The sequence below is a fragment of the Neophocaena asiaeorientalis genome, unplaced genomic scaffold, assembly GCF_003031525.2.
Source record: "Neophocaena asiaeorientalis asiaeorientalis breed wild unplaced genomic scaffold, Neophocaena_asiaeorientalis_V1.1 scaffold187, whole genome shotgun sequence".
NCBI lineage: Eukaryota > Metazoa > Chordata > Mammalia > Artiodactyla > Phocoenidae > Neophocaena > Neophocaena asiaeorientalis.
The window spans coordinates 1,425,041-1,446,678 of record NW_020173109.1 but is presented as its reverse complement, the minus strand read 5'-3'; the positions used below and the strand labels follow the sequence as shown (position 1 = coordinate 1,446,678).

General features: G+C 37.8%; 1 protein-coding gene across 1 annotated transcript in view; it reads right to left on the bottom strand.

The window, feature by feature from the left end:
* Positions 1–21,638, bottom strand: part of CNTNAP5 (contactin associated protein family member 5) — an 852,083-nt gene that overhangs the window by 121,623 nt on the left and 708,822 nt on the right. Inside the window, exons 15-17 of the mRNA XM_024743412.1 lie at positions 19,323–19,450; positions 18,974–19,144; positions 10,205–10,423 (exon numbers count right to left, since the gene is read on the bottom strand). Coding sequence (XP_024599180.1) covers positions 10,205–10,423; positions 18,974–19,144; positions 19,323–19,450 — 518 coding nt within the window. The remainder of the gene's footprint in view (positions 1–10,204; positions 10,424–18,973; positions 19,145–19,322; positions 19,451–21,638) is intronic.

Genomic DNA, 21,638 nt, shown 5'->3' with positions numbered 1-21,638 from the left:
ACACGATGTAATAATGCAGGTGGCACTAACTGGATGTCTACAAAGTAAAATAGTGATAGTAAGAGCCAATTTGAACTAAGAGCTTACTTCTTATCAAGCACATTTACCCATTGCATTTCATAGGCATTTTCTGATTTAACCCTTACCACAAATTGTGGTACCCAAACAGAATACCGGGTCTCCTCAGAAAACTGGAAAAGGGTTTGTTGATGATTTAGAATCAGTTAACAACAGATTGAAATTGTTCCCTCATTTCTTTGGTAGAAATGAATGCTGTGAAAAACTTTTGAAGAAGAATTCAGCCACACTTATCGAGGGCCATTAAAGCATTATTATCATTGGCCTTACCCACATTTTAAAATAAATATTCCAAATGGAGCTGGGGGATGATTATACTCAGAAATATTTAATTTGGCTTTATACATAGTCATTACTAATACTTCATTATTTGCACACATAATATAGTTGTATGTCTATAATATCCCCCCAAAATAATAATGGCAAATTATTACAATTAAAATTAAAGTATAAGAATGTGGATGGGTATAAATATCAACATACCAAATCAATAATGGTCCTATAGAGCAACAATAACCAATTAGACCATGTGATAGCAAGAAAAAAATCCTATTTAACAACAAAAGCAGCCAAACATCTAGAAATTAACTTAAGATCTATGGCTATAAAAAAGAAAGTAATAACAATTTACCTTGGCTCATAAAGAATAAATAAAGAGATGGAACATGTTTCCATATACTTTAGCAATGTATAATTATTTCCTTTAATGCAATACAATCCCAGTTAATAACCCAAGAAAATTTGTAACATTCAAGAAAAATTATTTTCATAGAACATGAAAAGCTAATTCTAAAATCCATAAAGAAGGTGGTAGATAATAGTTAACAGAGTGTTAAGAAAAGGAATCAGGTGTGTTTGTGGGGTCGAGGGGAGGGATCGTCCTAATCAAGATCAAAATATGTTCTGTACCCAGTGTCTGCTGCACTTGTGCTGCCCTGGCAGCTTCTTCCTTCTTGTTATGTAAAATTCATTTCTGATAAGCATCAAAATGTACAGTTGCTAAAGTTATGATTATGTATACCTTAATGATTATTAAAGTATTGAAAAAATTTTTTAAAAATATGTTTTGTAAGTATGATGTTGGCACAGCACCTGGAAAAAAACTATGTAAGTAAAACAGAGTGGGAAATTCAGAAATACATTCTTTACACAGAGAGATTTTAAACCTTATAATATATACTGGAGGTCCAAGTAACTAGGTAAAAGAGGAACCATGAAATAAATAGAGATGACAAATAATATTTGGGGAAATAAACAAAATTACAATCCTACCTCAAAACCTTAAACAAATTCCACATGCAATAAAGACATAAAAATGACAACAAACAAAACAATGACACAAAAACTAAAAATATTAGATAAAATATTATATAGCAGTTTAAAATAATATGATATTTATACTGACATGCTAAGTTTCCCATGGCATATGTTAAGTAAAAAAGCAAATGAAAACAAAAATACAGCAAGTAAGCTGTGGTATAATACACAGAAGTATATTGATTAAGTAAATATATCCACAAATAATAACATTGTATGGTGTTTCCTAAGGGTAGTTACATGTATGTAACTACTTTGATGCCTGGAAAGTGTCATACTAGGCTAATATTGGTCGTCTCTAAGAAGAGCCCTAAGATTATTATTGAATAATTTTACAGCAAACATGTATTTGTGTACTGACTGTATAATTTAAAATAAATGTTTTCATTTATTATGTATATCATGCATAATCCTGCTTATCTTTTTTTAGAGGCATTTAAGAAATTATTTCAAGTTTCAAAAGAAACTCCTTGTTATAGAATTATGTATATCTCTAAAAATTCTTTATTAATATATGTGGTATTTGGATATTAGCAAACACTTTTCCCAGAATCAGCATGTCTGTGCCTGTGGGGTGGGTAAGAGTATGTATGGGTTTTCTGCAAAGAATGTTTTTTTCCCAAGACTACAGACCAAAAACAAACATTTGCCTTCTTTGTAGCAGAATGGTGGCAGGGCACAAGATTTTGCCCATTCAGAGCACTATATGGATGTTCTATGGAAATCCCCATTTGGTTATTATTTACCATTCAGAGGGAGGCGAAGGAAACAAGCAAGCAATTGAATTGTGCCTGTTTCTGTTGCCCACAGAATTGTGGAGCAGTAGGGAACTAGTTCCACCACAGTTCAAGGTGTCTGATGTAGTGGTCCAACTATCTTGCTAAAGAAGCCTCTGAATTATTGCTTTGCATCTCATTTGGAGATACCCCTGAGAGAATATCAAGATGATGGGGCAGGCATTTGCAGCAACATGGATGGACCTAGAGATTATCATACTAAGTGAAGTAAGCCAGAAAGAGAAAGACATATATCATCTGATATCACTTATATGTGGAATCTGGAAAAATGATACAAATGAACTTATTTACAAAACAGAAACAGACTTACAGACATAGGAAACAAGCCTATGGTTACCAAAGGGGAAATGTGAGGGGGAGGGATAAATTAGGTGCTGGGATTAACATATACACACTACTATATATAAAATAGATAAACACTAAGGACCAACTTTATAGCACAGGGAACTCTACTCAATACTCTGTAATAACTATAGGGGAAAAGAATCTGAAAAAGAATGGATATATCTATATGTATAGCTGAATCACTTTGTCATACACCTGAAATTAACACAACATTGTAAACCAACTACACTCTATCATAAAATAAAAATTAAAAAAAAAAACGTTCTGTCAAATGATTTAAAAAAAAAAAAAGATGATGTGGTAGGAAAGTCTGCCATAATCCTCATCACAGAGTCTAGAATACTGACAGGAGCCAGTCTGACCAGATGAGTCCCATCTCCCATCTCACAAAGATGAGAGCACAGTCATCCCTCACTTTGCTTCCTTCTGCCACCGTTTTTGAAGATGAAAAATCACTGAGAAAATCACTATCAAAAACAGCCTTAAATCACCTTCCTTGCAAGAGCAACTGGGTAAGAAATATCATAGGAGCTCCAGGTCTTTTCTAGAGTCAGCGGAGAAGCTACTTGCTTCTTCCAGGCTGGCTGCCAGGCCAAGTGATTGCCCCGATGACAGCAGCTTCAGGATTTCCTGGAAGTTGGGGCCCGTGGAAATCACTCTAATTAGTTCTCTCTAGGGAGGCCCTGCTGAGAACAGAGATTCCCTCAGAAGCTGAACCACAGACCCATTCAAGGAAATACGTCAATAAAATAAAAGCGTATAAGCTTTAAGAATTTTCCCTAATAGTCCCACCTGCCCTAGAGTGATTTTATGGTTGAGCTCAGGAGACTCTGAAATACAAATGGAGCCTACAATCCACTAACGGGATGGTAACAGTGGCAATTCATGGCTAACACTTCTCACAATCCAGTCTACTAACATTGTCCTGACTTTCTGATGCATGTGTGCAGTAATCACTTTGGGGTTCTTTCTTATTCCAGCTTCTTTTGTGGAAGTGATGGCTGCTATATGACTAGGGATACGTCATCATATGTGGGAAGCAACTCTCTCCTTTCAGAAAAATTACCTGAAACTTGGAAATAAAGCAAAAAAATGGATGATATTTGTCCAGTGGAGATGCAGATAATTTCTTTCCAGCGTAACAGATAACTCCGAAGATGGCCTGGTGAGCAACGGTTTATATTTAAATCTACAACTTTATTCTAACTTTTGTGTTGTTAAATTCTCCGTACATATGCCAGCTTTTTAGATGCTCTCTGAACTGATCATGACATCTTAATGGCTTCCTCATTAATTAGAGTGACATAAAATCTTTGACTCATGTTTATTTTCTATTCACCTGAAATTCATTTTAGCTTTTGGAAGATTAGATTTTAACACATATTACCAGGATCAGTTAAATTGGTGTTATTTATCATTAGAAGATATGAAACTTATGGAAAGGCCTTAATCACACAGTACACAATAACTGGGGCTAATAATAACCTAATAATAAAATACTAAGATATCTACAGAACATTTAGTCTTTTGTAAACATGATTGAAGAGGAGTCTGCCAGGTGGATCAAGGGTGGGGTTGCCCATCCTAGTTTGAGAGTCAGGACCATCAAGAGAATGTGAATCAAAAAATGCAAACTCGACTCTAAGGAAGCAATTGAATTTAAAGGGTGTTTTGGAGAAGAAAGTGGGAGAAAAGGAGGCATTCTTTTATGGTTAATTCTTGGGAGGAATGAAAAATAAATGTATCTTAAAAAATTACTTTGATTAAAAAATGTGTGTGTGTGTGTGTGTGTGTGTGTGTACTACACAATGCATCCATGTGATTGTGCCTCAGGTAGTGTTCTCCAGCAAACAGGCTGTGAGATGAAGTTAAAGGGGCAGGATGTTTTTCAGGGGGAACCATTGGGAACCACACTTTTGAGCCAGAGAGTCAGGAAGCAGAAGTGGGCAAAGGAGTGAGCTCTGGCGCAGGTCTGACAGTCTAGAACAGCCCCACAGAGAATGCTGGAGCTAGAAAAGTCCATCAGAGATATGCTTCCTTGGGCCAAAATGGTTGTGCCTTTGTACCCTGGACTCAAGTGATTATTGTCTGTGGACCTCCCTGGAAGGACGGGACTTTGTCCTGAAGAGATGCAGTAGCTGAAGGGGCAGAAGGAGACTGTCTTCCAAGAGCACTCCCAGCAGCAGGGCCTTCTTGAATGGGGTCCTGGGCAGCACATCCTAGAGTCTACACACATTCCTAAGCTTCTCTACACAGGGGCCTGAGACGACCCTCACCCTTCAGCCTGAGACATGGATGGTGAAGCAGGAAGCTGAATTAAAACATGGCACCTCTCACCTCTTCTACAAAATTGCCTTCCCCAACTCAAGTTTCTCTGAAGCCAAATCCTTTTCTCTCTGAATCAGAATAAACCTGGTAACACAATGAGAACAGAGTGTAAATCTACCAATAACATGTTCAGAGAGTTCTGACTACATCTTCCCCACCATTGTTCTGCTCTAAGGCTTTCTCACCTCCTCCTCTGAGTCATCAGCTTTGTCTCCAGAGCCTTGGAGAAATGGAAACAGGTTATCGACAGTGTTGCAGCATCAGTATGCCAGCCTGGGCCCACTCTTTTCTAAACTGGAGCTTCCCTGGTTGTCCTGGTTACATCAGCTCAATGGCGCCTTGGCTTTGGAAAAGACACAACAACTTCTCACCTCCCTCAGTTTGGGTCCTTGAACATCCAGAGTGTGCTGTTTTATTTTCCAGAAATATCTGGCTTGAATTTCATTTTATAATTATCACCCTAGCTCCACATGAACGGTGCTGTCTTAATGTTTTCTTTCTTTACTGAGTTACAGATTTTGATGAATGGCAGTGCCACAGTAACTAGAATGACTGCTTCTACCATTGAGTTTTTGTGAGGTCCAAATCTCAGGGCTTTCCTGCCTGGGCTGTATGAGAACATGATGCCATGTTGTACCTTTCTTCAAAAACAGATAGTATGCTTTGAGATATGTTTTGTCAAAGGCAGAATTAAAACTTAAAAAAGTGAAACTGTACAAGAAAATTGTACATTCTCCTTCAATGTCACATTACCAATCTAATGCGGCCAGTATAGGATGAAATGAGCTTCAATTAAAGCATAAGAGATTGTAGATAAACATTTCCAAAAGGGTTTTGGAATATTAGGGGGCAGAAAATACTAACATGGGCTATTGGGATGGGTTCATTGTACTCAACTCTCAACATTTGCAAGATGAGACAAAATTTTGTGGAAGGGGTCATTTAATCATTCACTTCTCTGAAAATAAAAAGAACCAGTGTTCCTTCAAAGCACTTTCAAGCTCTAAGAATCTGATTATGTGGAGCAGAAGTGGTGTTGGGGGAAAAAAATGCATGAGGAAGCAGGTGGCTCGTCCTCATTTTTTTTTTTTTTTTTCATTGTAGAAGCGTTGAGTGACTGCCACTTGGTAGGTAACAAGGAAGCAAAGCATTCACGGGACTTGCCCGCTAGTGTTCTGAGGTCTCCTAAAACTTCTTAAACGAATCAGGACACGTTCTCTTATTTAACTACTATGGGGAATATCAGAAATCATGTATTAATTTTTTTACTAAGCTAATTTTTTTACTAAGATGATTCAAGTATACTTGACATATTAGTTAACTTTGAAAAAATAAACTTGTTGGTAAATCAGACCTTATCATCAGAAATGTAAAGGATGCTGAAAAGACAATTTCTTTACTTTTTGTTTCACCATTGATATCCTCCATGTGCAATGGTTTTATGTAACAAATAATGTAACAAATAACAAATATGCTAAAAGGTGATTTTCCAGTTCTTCCTTAACATGAAAAGGGTGTGTATCTCCTCCTGTGCTTTGAGACACAGTACATCTTCCAGACAGAAAACTCTGCTGGCCTGTGTCAGGAAACCCAGCCTTGTGGGGCACTCGCAAGTGTAAATATAAGTGACTATTCCACAGAGAGACTCTAGCAGTTTCTGAAGTGTCAGGGCAGAGAGCAAATGAGACCCACCTTTCCTGGTTTCACTGCTGACCTTGCTTTTGACACGCTTCACCTGAAAATAATAATAATAATTCGCAACCAGTGTGGCATCAGGAGCAGCACCGTGGGTAGGGGGGAAATCGCTTCAACTTTATGATTTACCAAGTCAGTGAAATACTTCCCCCAAGGAGTTCTAAGTGGGAGTTACTTCAGTTTATTTTGACACAAATAAAGCAGCTGAGCCAAAAAAAAGAAAAAATAAAGAAAAAGGTCCATAAAAGGCCAAAAAGATAAGAAGAAAGTAAAGCAACACAAAAATGAGACTCACAGGCTCACAGCTTTACAAAATGTCCATTCTATAATTGCAACATATTTGGAAAGATGGGGTGTCAGATTTGGGGACAAAGAGATACTTTCTTTGCTGTGACATCCACATGGGCATGAGGGTAAGGATGATTGTCATGCTTAATATACAGATGGAGATGGGACATCCTCAAGTTGTAAGGGATCAGTTACCAGACTCATCAATTTCATTCTGCAAATAATAAAGACAATGAATCCACTTAGGCTAGTTGTTTCTCTACCAGGGTCGCATGGCCTGTTGGCAGTTGACCTGGAGTTCTTACCCAGATCTCTTCATTTCATTTTCAGCCATAAGTGCTAGTTCTTGGATTTCTCTTGCCTTTTCCTCATATTAACTTGAAAAGCTAGTAGGGAAGAGCAAAGCGAGGGATGATACTGCCAAGAGTTTTAAAGCTGAAACTACCCCAAGCTTGCAGTGCACATTTCAGAAGCTCTGTGTTATGAAGCTTCTCCTACTCTATTCAAGAAATGCGACCAGTGAAATGGCATGGTTGCAATTGTCCCTAACTATCAAGGAAATAAAAGCTTGAAGTTAAAGTATTGATTCTGGGAATCCAGCATGCATGGACTCAGGTATCAGCACTTCAACTTGTCACATTCCAATGACAGGGGCAGTGCTAAGAGATATATCCATTCTATAAAATTCAACCTGTTTCTGGTACTCGGGAAGCACTCACAAGCACAGCAGCAATGCCAGTGATTACCATACTTGAACGATGCTATGTTTTGACTGAAAGATCCTTCAGAGGTTAAAGGTATCTAGACAGACATATCCAAATTAATATTTAAGTACTGTCACAATCAATCTATCCCAATAAATATAGATAATGAACAAGGACCTACTGTATAGCACAGGAAACTATACTCAATAACCTATGTGGGTAAAGAATCTGGGAAAGAATGTGTATATGTATACGTATACGGAATCCCTTTGTTGTACACCTGAAATTAACATGACATTGTAAATCAAATATACTTTAATTAAAAAAAAATTTAAACAGCACACCGCAATCATATCTTTTTCTGCCTAGCAAATATAAAAATCCAGTGACTCAAATTTTCTGAATGATAGAGAATGCAATTCGTCATTTTGGCTGCTCTAGCTAAGTAGAGGCCTTTTTTTTTTTAAAACCACTGAATCATACAAACTGGAAATATTGGGACTTCAATTTTTTTGGCCACCTGACACTTCTAAACAGGTTGAACACTAAACAACAAAATTCAAACCAACAGACTAAAATGGCCTCCAACAGCATGTTTTTCTTCTTCAAGTACATTAAGACAAATTCAATAAGTCAGAGTACCATCTGAGATGGAGCCTATTGGGAAGAAACATACCAGAAGCAGGTGCTCTTGCTGCAGCTGACCTTGGCTCCAGCTAGAGCAAGGTATCTCTCCAGACCCCTAGATATGCTCTTACTCATTGCATTTGTGATCAGTGAACAGAAATATCTAGCGATAAAAACCCGCAAGGAAACACAGCTGCCTCTTGTTCCTTTCGACTTGCACAAAGTTTGTCACATATTCATATCATTCACATATGATAATTTCATAACTACATGAAATTTGCATGAAGGGATTAAAAAAATTCCATCTTTATATACACCTTTCAGCCAGAAAGATTCATCAGTACTGCCTGAAGATAAATTAAACTTTGGCATGGAATATAATTTATGAAAATTGCAAACTACTTGAATTGATTACACCAAAAAAGACATTAAATATTGATGACTAGCAAACTTATTCAGAGCAATAAAATGTGATGTTTAAATAGAATGAAAACATCAATATAAATTAAAAAAAATATTTTAATACTAAATCATATCACTGATGTAGGTTAATTGAGTACTTTTTCATCATAAAATCATTTTTAATCACTTATATCTTAGCTTCTGATGGATAGGTAAAACATGATAGATGAAGAAAGAAATATGATTCCTGTTGGAAAGAGAGATTACAGATTCTGTTACTTCTTTTCTTTTAGCTGGTATGTTCTTAGTGACAGATTTCCTCAGAGTTAAAAGTTGCACAAACCCAAACTTAAAAGAAGCAAGTAAGAAACACCCATTGATTGCTGATGGCATTTCATTACTAGCAGTAAAGCTATGTAGTGTGAGAGTTGGTAAAATAAATACATAAGGAAAAAAAAGTAAATCTGGGTATACTGGCAAATTTTACACCTAATTTATGCTACTGTTCTAAGCATCTGAGTTTCAAGTTTTATGTAAGAGCAGTGCCTTGGTTTTGATAATAATACAATATCCCTAACGTTTACAACTCTATTTGTCTTTAAAGCTTTATAAGCCCTGCTCAACCTACTTTCAAAAAATCCTTTCTAAACTGTAGCTATAAGGTGGACGTTTCCTACCTGGACTAATGTGGCTAAACTCTCTCTCCCTCTCTCTTTCTGCCTCTTTGTCTCTCTCGCACAGCACACACACACACACACACACACACACACACACACACAGAGTGAGCTCTTTGAAAAGAAGTTTCATTGCACAAGTCATCTTTCAATTCCCACCATCTGACAAGGTGCCTGATTTGTTTTTGGTGCTCACTGACTGCTTATGGAATGAATGAATGATTCAGTGAATGATGTTTGAGACTTCCCAGGCCCTATTGCCAGCAGTGGCAGCCAGTTCAGAGGAACAACTTATCTAAAGGTTGATTCTGAGTCTCATGGTGGAAATGACCAGTGGAGAGACGTCTGCTTAGGGACCAGGGCTGCTTTTCTGTGCAAGTTATCAGGCAGCTGCCTAAGTGACGTGATTTCAGGGAGTATCAAAGAAGCTCCTAGTTTAAAAACCAATAGCTCCCTCCACCACCATATTACTGATGCCCTAAATCCCTTGGAGATGCTGTAACATATTTCATTACATGGTTATCAATAATTATCTGGAGTCAGGTATCACTAGGAAGGGTGAATGGTAGCCCACTGACTTAAAGTCAACTTCTAATAAGGTTTAAATAGCTGATACATCCTTTTTTCTAAGAGTAGGTTTTGATTATAGGGATGAAAAGTAGTAGAGCTTCCCGGACATCTGAGAATATAATACGTACAAGGAGAAAAGATACAAATAGAGTTTGAAAACCCCTCAAACTTTGCGAAGAGATGACATAATCTTCCATTGTTGTAGCTAATAAATCTAGTAAGGAAGAATCTGTGAAATTACGTTTATAATTATAAATGCCTTAAGGAATATTTTAATCATTTCCCAGGTCTAAATTAAAATAGTAATTTTCCTTGGGCCTGGTTCCACAGTGGTCTTGTAGGGTTTATAGCACACAGGGCACCGTAAGATGTCCCCTACCTACAAACAGCTGGCTGTTGAGCTGTAACCGGAAATGGCCCTCCTCTGAGGTCTCTCTGGTCATCCTTGGGAGGTTGTCCACCTGGAGTGAGGTCTCCTTGAGGTTCCTCTCGGCCCAGACATAGTGCCATTGGTTGTCATTCAGAGGAGAAGAGGACTGGACTATGAGCTCTATGGGGCCATTCCCAACATCAATGGCAAAAGTGATCTCGGAAGGAGCTGAAACCAAAAAGGAAACAGGTAAAAAGATGAAGGGAGTTGTCAGTACATTTAGGGCACAAGCATACCCTGAACGAATGATAAAAACGATCGTACATCAACAGCTAGGTAGAGAGGCCTTCAGATGAAATCCCCTCAGTATAAAAACTACCATTAATGGTAATAACTACCAACTACTAAATCTCAAGCTCTTTTTTTTGTCCCAGTTGGTTCTCATTGTGAGAATTCAAGAAATAGGATAGGGACCAGGGTCACTGATGCTGATCTGACAAAATGCACCTGCTCCAAGGTTCTGGGTTTTCTGGATCTCTTCTGACTTCAACTGTGTCCTCATGGACAGCTATAGATACTTGGTTAGCTAAGCAGCTACACTCCTGCGAGGAGAAGACCACACCCTGGAAAGTCCAGTGCTTGGTATTATTCATTATGCATGTTATAATAATGTTCATATATATATATATATATATATATAACATATTATTATGTGTATTATATATATTATTATTCTAAAATGTATTATTTCATCAATACATATGATACAAGAATTCATGCTATTCCTATGACTTTTTTTTTAAAAGGAGGCTCAGAAATTTTAAGTGCCTTGTCTGCATCACTGCAAGTGGCAGTGTCTGGGAACAAACACAACCCTATCCCCCCAACTCCCCATGCAGGGCTCCTTCCATGACCCTTTCTGCCCTTCTATAGCAATCTGCTTATCGTACAAGACAGAAAAGAGCCAGTCAGGGGTAATGTTACCTGTGATGATGATGATGTTGATGACGATGATGACAGGAAGATAATAGTGGTGGTCATGATGGTGATAGTTGTGATGGTGATGATGATGGTGGTGATGATAAGGATGATGATAGTGGTGGTGATGATGGTGATGGTGGTGATAATGTTGATGGTGGTGAAGGTGATGTGGTGATGGTGATTGTGGTGATGGTAGTAGTGAGGATGGTGGCAATGGTGATGGTGGTGATAGTGGTGATGGCGGTGGTCGTGGTGATGATGGGGATGGTGACAGTGGTGTTATCACCATTAACAGAGAGAGAGAGAAGTAGCAGCAGCACAGTAGTACAATGCACTCTGAGGAGCACTGCCCATAGATTCTCTCATTTTAATCCTCAAAGCAACTCTATGAGAAAGGTCTCATTTTTATGCACATTTTATGGGTGAGAAAATGAAAGTTCAGAGAAATAGAAACAATTTGCTTGAAGCTGCCTAGAGAGTAAGTAGAATCTGACTCCAAAAGTATAATCTCCATCTTTCTTCTCTATTTTAGTATACCTCTTGTATTTTCTTTTATTATGTAAGAATTCTAAATCTGAAGGATGTGGAGAGGTAAATTATAAATTAAAGTTGAGGGGAAGACAGTCCTCTCTCAGGAACAGAAGCCTTCATATTCCAGACCTTCCCTTCCTTATCAGCACCTTGTGACGGTCCCCCTCCTTTACACCCGAGATAGGACATGTGTATTTCTTTGACAAGGTCATCAACTAACAGATCTGAATATTCAGCAACATCAAAGGTCAGTCATCACCCTGGACCACTCCTTTCTCAGGCTTTAAACCCTAACAGAAAGCCAGCCTTGGTATAAGAAGCCCCCAATATGCAGAATTTCAAGTAGCAGAGAGTTTGAATTGCTCGCCTTCCTGGTGAATGTGAGCCCTGACTGCAAAGAGAGGCAATAAGATAGAAGCTTTACAAATGGGATTTGAGACCTGGACTCTGGCACCCTCCATGACCTGAGGTAAGTTTTCGAGCTTGTCACCTCTTACTTTTATCCTTTGTAAAATGGGAATAAAAACAATACCTAATTGTCAGGTTGTTTATAAATTCATCCTGACAAAGTTCTTAGAACTGTGCCTGGCGTGTAGGATGTACTCAACAATGATAGCTATTGTTATTATTATCATCACCGTGGCATGGTTCACCAACCCACGTCAGTTGTCTTTGGCTCATAAACCCATGCATTAATGGAAACAGAATTGAAGGGAGCAAATCAGATTCAACAATTGAAAGATTAAATAAGAGTGAAGTTGGCCCTTTGAGCCATTGCCTGTTTCTTATCAGGCCACCAATGCTACCTTACGGTCCTGCTTATCTTGAGACCAAATAAACAATTACTGAGATATTGAGCATAAGTGTATTTCTCTCTAAAAACATAGGTAAAAACTCTTGAGGTTGAAGGGGAGGAATGCTAAAGATTTTGCTAAAAGCCTTCCTGCAACCTGGTCTTGTGGATATCCAGCTCCATGCAGACAGCACATCTCTGTGGAAGAAAGGCTTGCTCCACTGCTGTGACGGCCTGCCACCCCCTGTCACCACTACCTCCTTGTTAGTTTCTGGTCTGCACTTATCTCTGCCCCTGCATTTATCCCTCTGTTGTATAATGATCTGATTATAGTCTGTCTCCCCAGCTAGTCTGCAACTTATAGATGAATTGGACACCCAGAATTTAGGATTGGGCCTTGTATACAGGAAGCTCCCATCAAACTAAAATTTCATTCATTAAAATGTTACCCTGTACACACTAAATGCAATTTTGTAATTTTCCTTCTTCCTTTCTTTACTTTTAATTTTATACCAAGGTGTTAGGTTCCTTAAAAACCTTCTAAAATTAGTATTATTTAACTTTATTCAAGTCACTATTAAAGACCTACTATGTTCAACTCACTTCTCCTAGAACTAGGGGAGAATCAGTGAAATGCAATAATAATAGCTAACATTTATTGAGCGCTTACCATGACCCAGGCACTCTGCTAAGCATTTTTCATGAATCAACTCCCTACAATCATATGAGAAAGGTAATATTTTACAGAGGAGGGAACTGACCCACAGATAGCTGAGAAGCTGCTCCAACCCAGAGGGGGCAGAGTCAGGATTTAAATCCAGGTGATGTGTCTCTGGAGCTCACTTTTTAACCCACTTGTCCTATGAGAAAACCACCATCCCCAAAACCTATGCAGTCCCTACCTGGCAGTCAAAGCTAGATATATAATATGGGTGCCTGGAAAAAACTGAATGAAAATAAATGTAAGTACATGGTGATACCTCCAACACTGGCTAGTGACTTGGAAGACAGGACACCTGAGGCCAATGTCAACTAGATCTCATTTTCTGGGGGGATGGGCATAGCTCAGTGGTTCTAAATGGGAAAGCTGGAGGCCCAGTGGCAGCATTACCTCTATCATGAATTTACCATCTTCTCCCCGCAACTGTCTGACAAATATCCTCCCTTATCATTTACACCCTATGGTTCAAGACAACGCGAAGGAGTCACTGGAGTATTTCAGTGGGTTTTTACCCAGCCAGGGCCTGTGCTAAGCAGAGATGAATGAAACAAAATGAGCTCATGGTGTACTTTTGAGAAGACTGACCAAGAAGGGGCATGTCAAGGGGAGGAACCTGCCACAAGCATGAGAGATTGTACACCAAGTGGTCCTAGGAGATGAGAAGATGCCTTCTAAGGCTCCTGTACAATGCTCTTCCTTCCTCAAACTGTGACACCATCTCTGTGTTCTCAGCCCTGCACAGGTCAAGCATGTGAGATGTCTCAGGCACCATAATGGAATAAAGAAGAAGATGCAAGGCCTTAATGTAGTCTCCTAACCTCTCTGACCTCCCATGTATTCATCTGTAGAATGAGAAGTAAATGAAATATTGTTAAACATTTTTGGAGACATGGACTCTTGGAGGCGCTGATGGCAGCTGTGGCTCCTATTCCAGAAAAAAAGCACACACAGTTTTGCATTAAGTTGTAAAGACCTGCTGAATGTCCTATGCCTCAAAACATGGAGGAAAATCATGCTATTTTCTCACCTTCTAACATTCTTGGCTCTTGAGACAGTTTTGCAAAGCAGAGTAGGGAGTTGTTCAAATGAACAGAGAATTGAATCCTGGATTCTGAATCTTACTGGGTGATGCTGGGTGTGTTATTTACCCTCTCAAGGCTCACCTTCCTCATCTGCATATTGGACTGTGAGTTGAACATGAAAATAATAATGCAATATCTTGATGATTATAGATGAGATTATTTGAAAACAAAATTAAATAATGAATATAAAACATTCAGTACTATGTCTAATTAGAGTACTCAACCATTTAGTATAAATGTAATTATTGTGAGAATTAATCTTTCCTATTCTTGAGGATCTGAGGATTGTATCTTCAAGTTACCATCACAGTTGGTAATATTATTGATATGATACATTTGAAAGTCAGAACTCAAATTTCTAGATATATAGATATAGATGAGGACATAGACATAGATATAGATTTAGTTGTTCCTCCATCCCTCCTCCCCTCTCTACCAAGAGGACAAACATTAATCACCTGGAGACAATGTTAGACCCTATCAGCCTCAAGATGCCACCAGAAGAATCTACATAACAAACTTGACTAACTAGCTTTTATCTCTACTTTCAAAGCCTAAAACTGCTTTCCTTTATCCTATTATTTTTCCAAAAAATTATTGTTCTCTCTTATAGATGTCATATGAACTGGAGGTCTAAGTCACCTCGTTGAGTCACTCCTTTCCTCTGGGTATCTCCCATCCCTACATGAGGTATAAATGTTAATAAACTTCTGTTTGTTTTTCCTCTTGTTATTCTGTCTTTTATCACATGGTTCTCAGCCAAGAACTCAGACTTTTAGGAATGAAAATGATTTTTTTTTCCCCTACAGGCTTTAAGGTCAGCTAGCTGCCCTTACCACCCAAGGGGTAAGGCTGGGCTCCGGCAAAACCAGTCTGAAATCTTTACTTCCCTGTCTAGAGGCATTTGTTCCTAGGCAGTCAGAGGACTTGCATATCAGGAGGATTGTGTGGACAGCTGGCAAAGAAGTGCTTTCTCACCAGCTGAAATGTGGCTCCTTCTTGAGGGAAAGATAGCCTTGACGGAAGTGGAGATTCAGAAGTCAGAGCAGGGAGATAAATAAATTAGACCACTGCTAACATTTGTTAAACTCCTGAATCCAACCAGAAATAAAGTTCCCCACCAATTCCGGACTTGGTCACCTGTCCTGGTACCAATAAATTCCCATCCTTGTGTCTACCAGTTAAGATTGAGTTTTCTTTTAATTGCAGCCAAATGCATCTGATCGACATATGGGCATCAACAATTCCATTTTCATAAATAAGCACTGAAGGGGTGAGGAACTTGCTCACAATTAGAGTTAGAGAAACAGAAATTAGAATCCACATTGGGTTCTCACCAGTAGTCTCTTTCCGCTATGCCGTACTGATCTCAACAGCCATTTCCTTCTCATCCCCCATCCACTCCAAAATATCTGTTTCAACCTGCACAGCCATTATGAGCTAATTGTCAAAATAGCTATTTTTTTCTCAGTCTCATTTAGAACAAATCCATTAAGACTTGAGGACATAATGAAACATCTTGCCTTTCATAGAATATGGACTAATCTTAAAGCTACAAAATTCAAATGTCTTAGTTGGAAGTGACCCAGAAAGAAATAAATTGAAAATTTTATGTAAACTTGTTCCCTGTCCAACAATTGGGATACATCAATTTTGAAAACTTCTGTTCGGATAGTTACAGAGGAATACTCCTTGGGGATGAGGAAGAGATCTACTTGAGAAATATACTACATTTTTGTGAAGGCCATTTTCTTTCTAAGAAGATGATCTGTAGAGGAATCTTACTATGAACACTTTAGGGTGAAAATTCCATCTGTGTAAAAGACATAGGTTGAGTGCAGCTGTTAGTAAGAAATGCAAGATAAGCCCCATTTGTTTGTTTTTCCTTTTAAATAATAATAATAAAACAAAATATTTTGAAAATTTTGAGGTCTCGTACTTTAAAAAAGTTTATACAAAATCTTCCTCTTTCAAAAAATACATATTCTCTGATCTGGTGAAAAAGTGTGCACTGAACAATGACATCAATGGATTTTAAATTTTTATCAGATTTAATACCACTTGTACTGAAAACATTTTTGTGCAACCCAAAGGACAAAATATAGTATGAGGAAGTTCAAACAAATTGGACACTGAAATATAATTAACACGAAATCATCACTCATTACCTTGTGATAATATGCCATGACATTTGCTGCTGCTTTAATGAATTGAAAGGCCTTAGGGCCTGATTGTTATTAAATTTACATTGAGGTTATTATATCCATATTATGAAATAGCTGGCACTCAACTCCACATATTTAAAGCCTGGCCAAGGTAGCTATGAGGGATCTTATTTCACACTAAAGCCACAAGAGCTTCCTGTCATTAATAGTCTAAATCATTGGAGTAAAAGGAGATTACAACTACCAGTTAAAGAGATGCCTTTCCTTGTATTGGGCTGTAGCTGCAGAAGAAACACTTAGCTGCTCTGTGCTCTGCAGGAGAACTGTACATGCACTTCAGCCATCTCCTCCAGCCAGCACTTTTGTCTCTTTTTCTGGAGGTCTCAAATTTCCACGTTTCTGTTACTAAGACATTATTACTTAGGTTTTCAAGGGTATTTCATGCTGTCACATTATTATTGTAATATGGTCAATTGCCACAATCAAATCATAGAAAACATGCATTTAAAACCAGGTTAATGAGGCACATAACGAAAAGCATAAGTCTTCATGGTCATGGCTTTAATAAGGGCTAGATGGTGGGAGCAGTCCACCTTGTGTATAAGAAAGAAGTGGGTATACTGAATGCAGAGAATCAGAAAACTAGCAAAAGCAACTAAAAGTAGATCTGTTTTTTATTATTGCCACACAACAGTAATTCTAAATAATGTCAGCAATGAAACATTCCTCCACCGGGGGTGGGGGGGGGGGATTTTGTAGGTTTAAGTTGTAACAAATGCTGATGTTAGTATTAATTTTTAATAATGTGTAAGCTTCAAATAGTACATTTTATTACCTACCACATATTATATTCAAGAGGGAAGTTAACATAGAGAACTCCTGACGTACCATTGGCTCCTGAACATGCAGACTAAAATATGTGTTTGTTTTTAAGAATAAGAGCTCAATTTCTGATTTCCCATTTTTACAGTTACTGTGCTATCGTTGTTTAACTCAGATCTACTGTTGAAACAAGGAATATATAGTACCACAGGGGCTGTGAACACAAATTGCACCCAAAGAGAGCTTAAGCAACTCCAAAACCTTAGGAACGCTGTAAGGTTTTACCAAGTAGAATAGTAACCCATGATGAATTTTCTAATAAAAATATTTTAGTGTTTTTTTTTTTATTTCAGAGCTACTTGAAAGATGCTAACATTGATCATAAAAAAATACATAGAGATTATAGCAATTTCTGGAATTTATTGTAAAATGGCATTTTTATGAATCTCTATCAAACTTAGCCTTATGTTTAAAATCTTTTCTAAAATGTTTATATCTATTGCTTAATGTGAAAAACATTTTAAAGTTAATAAAAAGTATCCTTTGATCAGTAAGAGAGAAGATAAATGGACAAATCTGATTATACTCTCTTTTGAACATGAACATGCAAAGAAAATCAATTCTGATGAACTCACTCACAAATTTACATAAGTCAAGTCTAAGGAACAGAACTTTTTTTTTTTTTTGACGTATGCGGGCCTCTCACTGTTGTGGCCTCTCCCGTCATGGAGCACAGGCTCCGGACGCGCAGGCTCAGTGGCAATGGCTCACGAGCCTAGCCGCTCCGCAGCATGTGGGATCCTCCCGGACCGGGGCACGAACCCGTATCCCCTGCATCAGCAGGCAGACTCTCAACCACTGTGCCACCAGGGAAGCCCGGAACAGAACTTTTAATGTTACTAGTATTACTTGAACAGATCAATATGTAGGTATTTTTCCCTTTTATATAAAAAATGAATGAATGAGATTAAAATTCTTTATTGTCTTGTGTTTCTTTTTTGTACTGGAATATTTTTATTGGCATGATTACATATAAAAGTTCATTAACAGAACACTTCCCCATCTGCATTTGTACTACTTTTCATTTAACTTTATGATTATTTCTTAATATAACTTGTATGTAGGAGATGGGATGTTAAAAAAAAAAAAAATGATCCATATCCTGACACCAAACTCACTAGATACACCCCTGTTCATGGTGAAGTGGTAGAGAAACAATGGAAATTCTGATTGGTCAGTCACATACTCCTGGCGATGGGAAATAAGTCAAGAAATTACTTGCAGAGAAAAAGTACAACAAAAATTTGACTTCAAGTATAAATAGAATGCAGAATACTAATGTTTTCAGCTTTCCATAGAAATTGCAATGAAAAAGTTCAGTGGTGTGGAAGCTTAAAAGAATAGGTAATAAATGCCCATGGATCAGATAAAAGACACTGTAAATAAATATCTATGGGAATTTTGGGAATGCACTAGTTTGAGGACAGAATGACTCTTTAAACACTGATAAGTAATAATAAAACAAAAAGCATAAGGAGGAACTAGAAATTATCATTGTTAATTTGACAGAGGCCCAGGGAGATTAATTTGATAATCTAAATAGTACACTAGTTGTTGGTGGCAAAGATAAGATTAAAACTTCTGTTGACCAGTTATATTAAATTCATAAATGAGAACACTCACAGCTTATTTCAAGTCGGATGAAATCTTTAATGCCAAGGTTTTCTAGGAAAACTCCAGATAAAGCTGTGGTTTTAAAAAAGAAGGAAATGTCAGCACTGAATTCCGCGTGGAAGGTAGGAAAGTGGAGGTAAGAGGCTTCTGTATAAAATGATACCGCATTCCAGAAGTGTCCTGCAAATGAAAAAAAATCCTGAGTATGGTTCATTGTTTTTGAATGGGGTACAGGAAAGCACTGGGCATGTAGATAATTTTCAAGACAGGGGGACACTGCAGGGAAAAAGTATAAGGGAATAAAACATCTTGTGCTTATGTAAGACAGAGAGAAATCTTCTTTCAATTTAGTACTCACGGTCACCATAGCAACGCAAGGGACCAATTCTCCAAGCAGCTTCTGAGTTTGATCTGTTGGTATCAGTGATAACTATCTGAGTGACAGGCAAGTGGTCTTTGAAGGAAAGAAAGCCAGTATCATTTGTCCTGCAAAACATAAATTTAAGAAAAGAAAGGAGAAAATGTGGATAATCTAGGGATTCTTTAACAAGTCTCCTCTTTTCAAAAGTGATTTGGCTGGTTGCTGCAGGGTTAGGGCAGCAGGGGAGTAACAGAGCGCCTTTCATCTCATAGGTATGCGTGAAAGTCTGGGATGCCAATTACAAAACCCATGGCCAGCTTCCAAAAACAAGAGCATTTTACATCTTCCTTAAGTCTTTCCAGAAAAGCGGATAGTTTACAGAGCTTGCTGCTGCTTTTTGTAGCTCACAGCACCCCACCTGCCCAAAGCAGTGCTGATGGAACATGAAACATTGCCTCTCTTTCCATGAAGAGATCCGCTATCTCAGTAACTAACTTGAAATAAGCATCACAAAGCCACTTAAAATCACTCCAAGGACTTGTTTCAGCCACCTGCCAACAGGTTTTAATTAGTTTAGTATGTTTCTTATCACATTTTAAGGTGGTTTGTTGCTTTTTATTTTTTTTCTGTTTTAGAGACCTTTGTAGTTAATGACTCTGGCTTTGTCTCTGTTAATTACGCAATTAGGAAACTGACTAGTCATCCTTTGACAAGAAAGTTAAAAATGAATGGGGTTAAGCTATTCATGTTTTCCTTTTTTTTTTTAACATCTTTATTGGAGTATAATTGCTTTACAATGATATGTTAGTTTCTGCTTTATAACAAAGTGAATCAGCCATACATATACGTATATCCCCGTATCTCCTCCCTCTTGCGTCTCCTTTTTTTTTGAGTTGTGTTTTTGGACTCATGGTAAGGACACACCATTTTACTGAGAGTATAAAGGAAATGTAGGTAGGAAACTGACATTGAATGAATATACAGTGATTTTGAGCCAGAAGTATACTAGGGGAAAAGTAACATACCTATGCAGTGGGTACCATTATTTCTATCACAAATGAGGAAACTGAGGCTAAGAGATATGAGATAACTTGTCTACGGCCACAGGGTAGAAGGGGCAGGGGTCTAGTCACTTGGTGTCTATCTCAGCCCTAAATTTAACAAGTATGCCATAAATATATGTTAATCTGAGCTGAACTGAATTATATAAGGCAGTCTGATAATTGCACATGGGTGGGTTGGACTGTTCAGCCACACAGCCTCAAGTAAGCACAGGATGGACCATCTTGTCTGTTCCTGGGAACTGGGAGACACAGCACCAAGCCACAACAATCAAGGCAAGGTATATGATGTAGCAATTTGTTTATGAGAACACAGAGGAGTTAATTCATATTGGTTCTCTCTCTGTAGACACAAAGACGTCAACACAACACTCAAAAAACACTCAAAATCAACGTTATATTTCAACATCCTTTGCATATTATTTACAGCTCTGAGACTAAAGACAAAGAAAATAATGTGTCAAATTATGAATGAAGGATGCATGGCAAGGTTCAAGTAGTGTGATGAAGTGCTTTAAGGACATAGATTTAGAAGCACACAGATTTGTTCTGAAATCCCGGATCTCCAGTTTCCACCTGCATTAGCTTGGGCAAATTATTTTATTTCTGAGATTCCACAGTATCCTCAGTTGAAAAATGGAGGTAATGCCCATATCACAGAGTTATAGAGAGAATTAAATGATACGATATAGTCACGGTGCCTGATCTATGGTAAATGCTCAAAAAATTGTAGTGTTAACACTCATTTGTGTCCTCATTTTTGCCCCTGAATCACTGCAGCCTCAGGCAAGTCAATTTATCTTTTCATACATCAAGCTATGATTCTGTATTGGAGGTTTCCACACTATGGAAAATTAAATGTTAAGATTAGACATACAACTCCTGAGATCTGTAGAAAAACGCACTAATTCATCTTGGTTATAAACAAATGAAATATTCACCTGTACATATACACTTACAAGTCTATTCACCCAAAATGTAAAGAAATGCACTATCCACTGTCTGTAATTTCAGTACCTGTATTTAGAGGCCAATCAAAGGATCTGGAATAAGATTCTTGTGTCTATTTGAAAGCACATCTATGAATGTCACATATACACAGAATAAAATTAGAATCTTCATGTTCTAATATTTTTTCAAGCAGACATTGCAAAGCAAGTTTCAAGTAACCAAAGTGGAATAAAGACCAAACTCCTGTAGAAACTCTACATTACTATAGGATTTTATTTCTCCCTAATTCTTCTTTCATTTT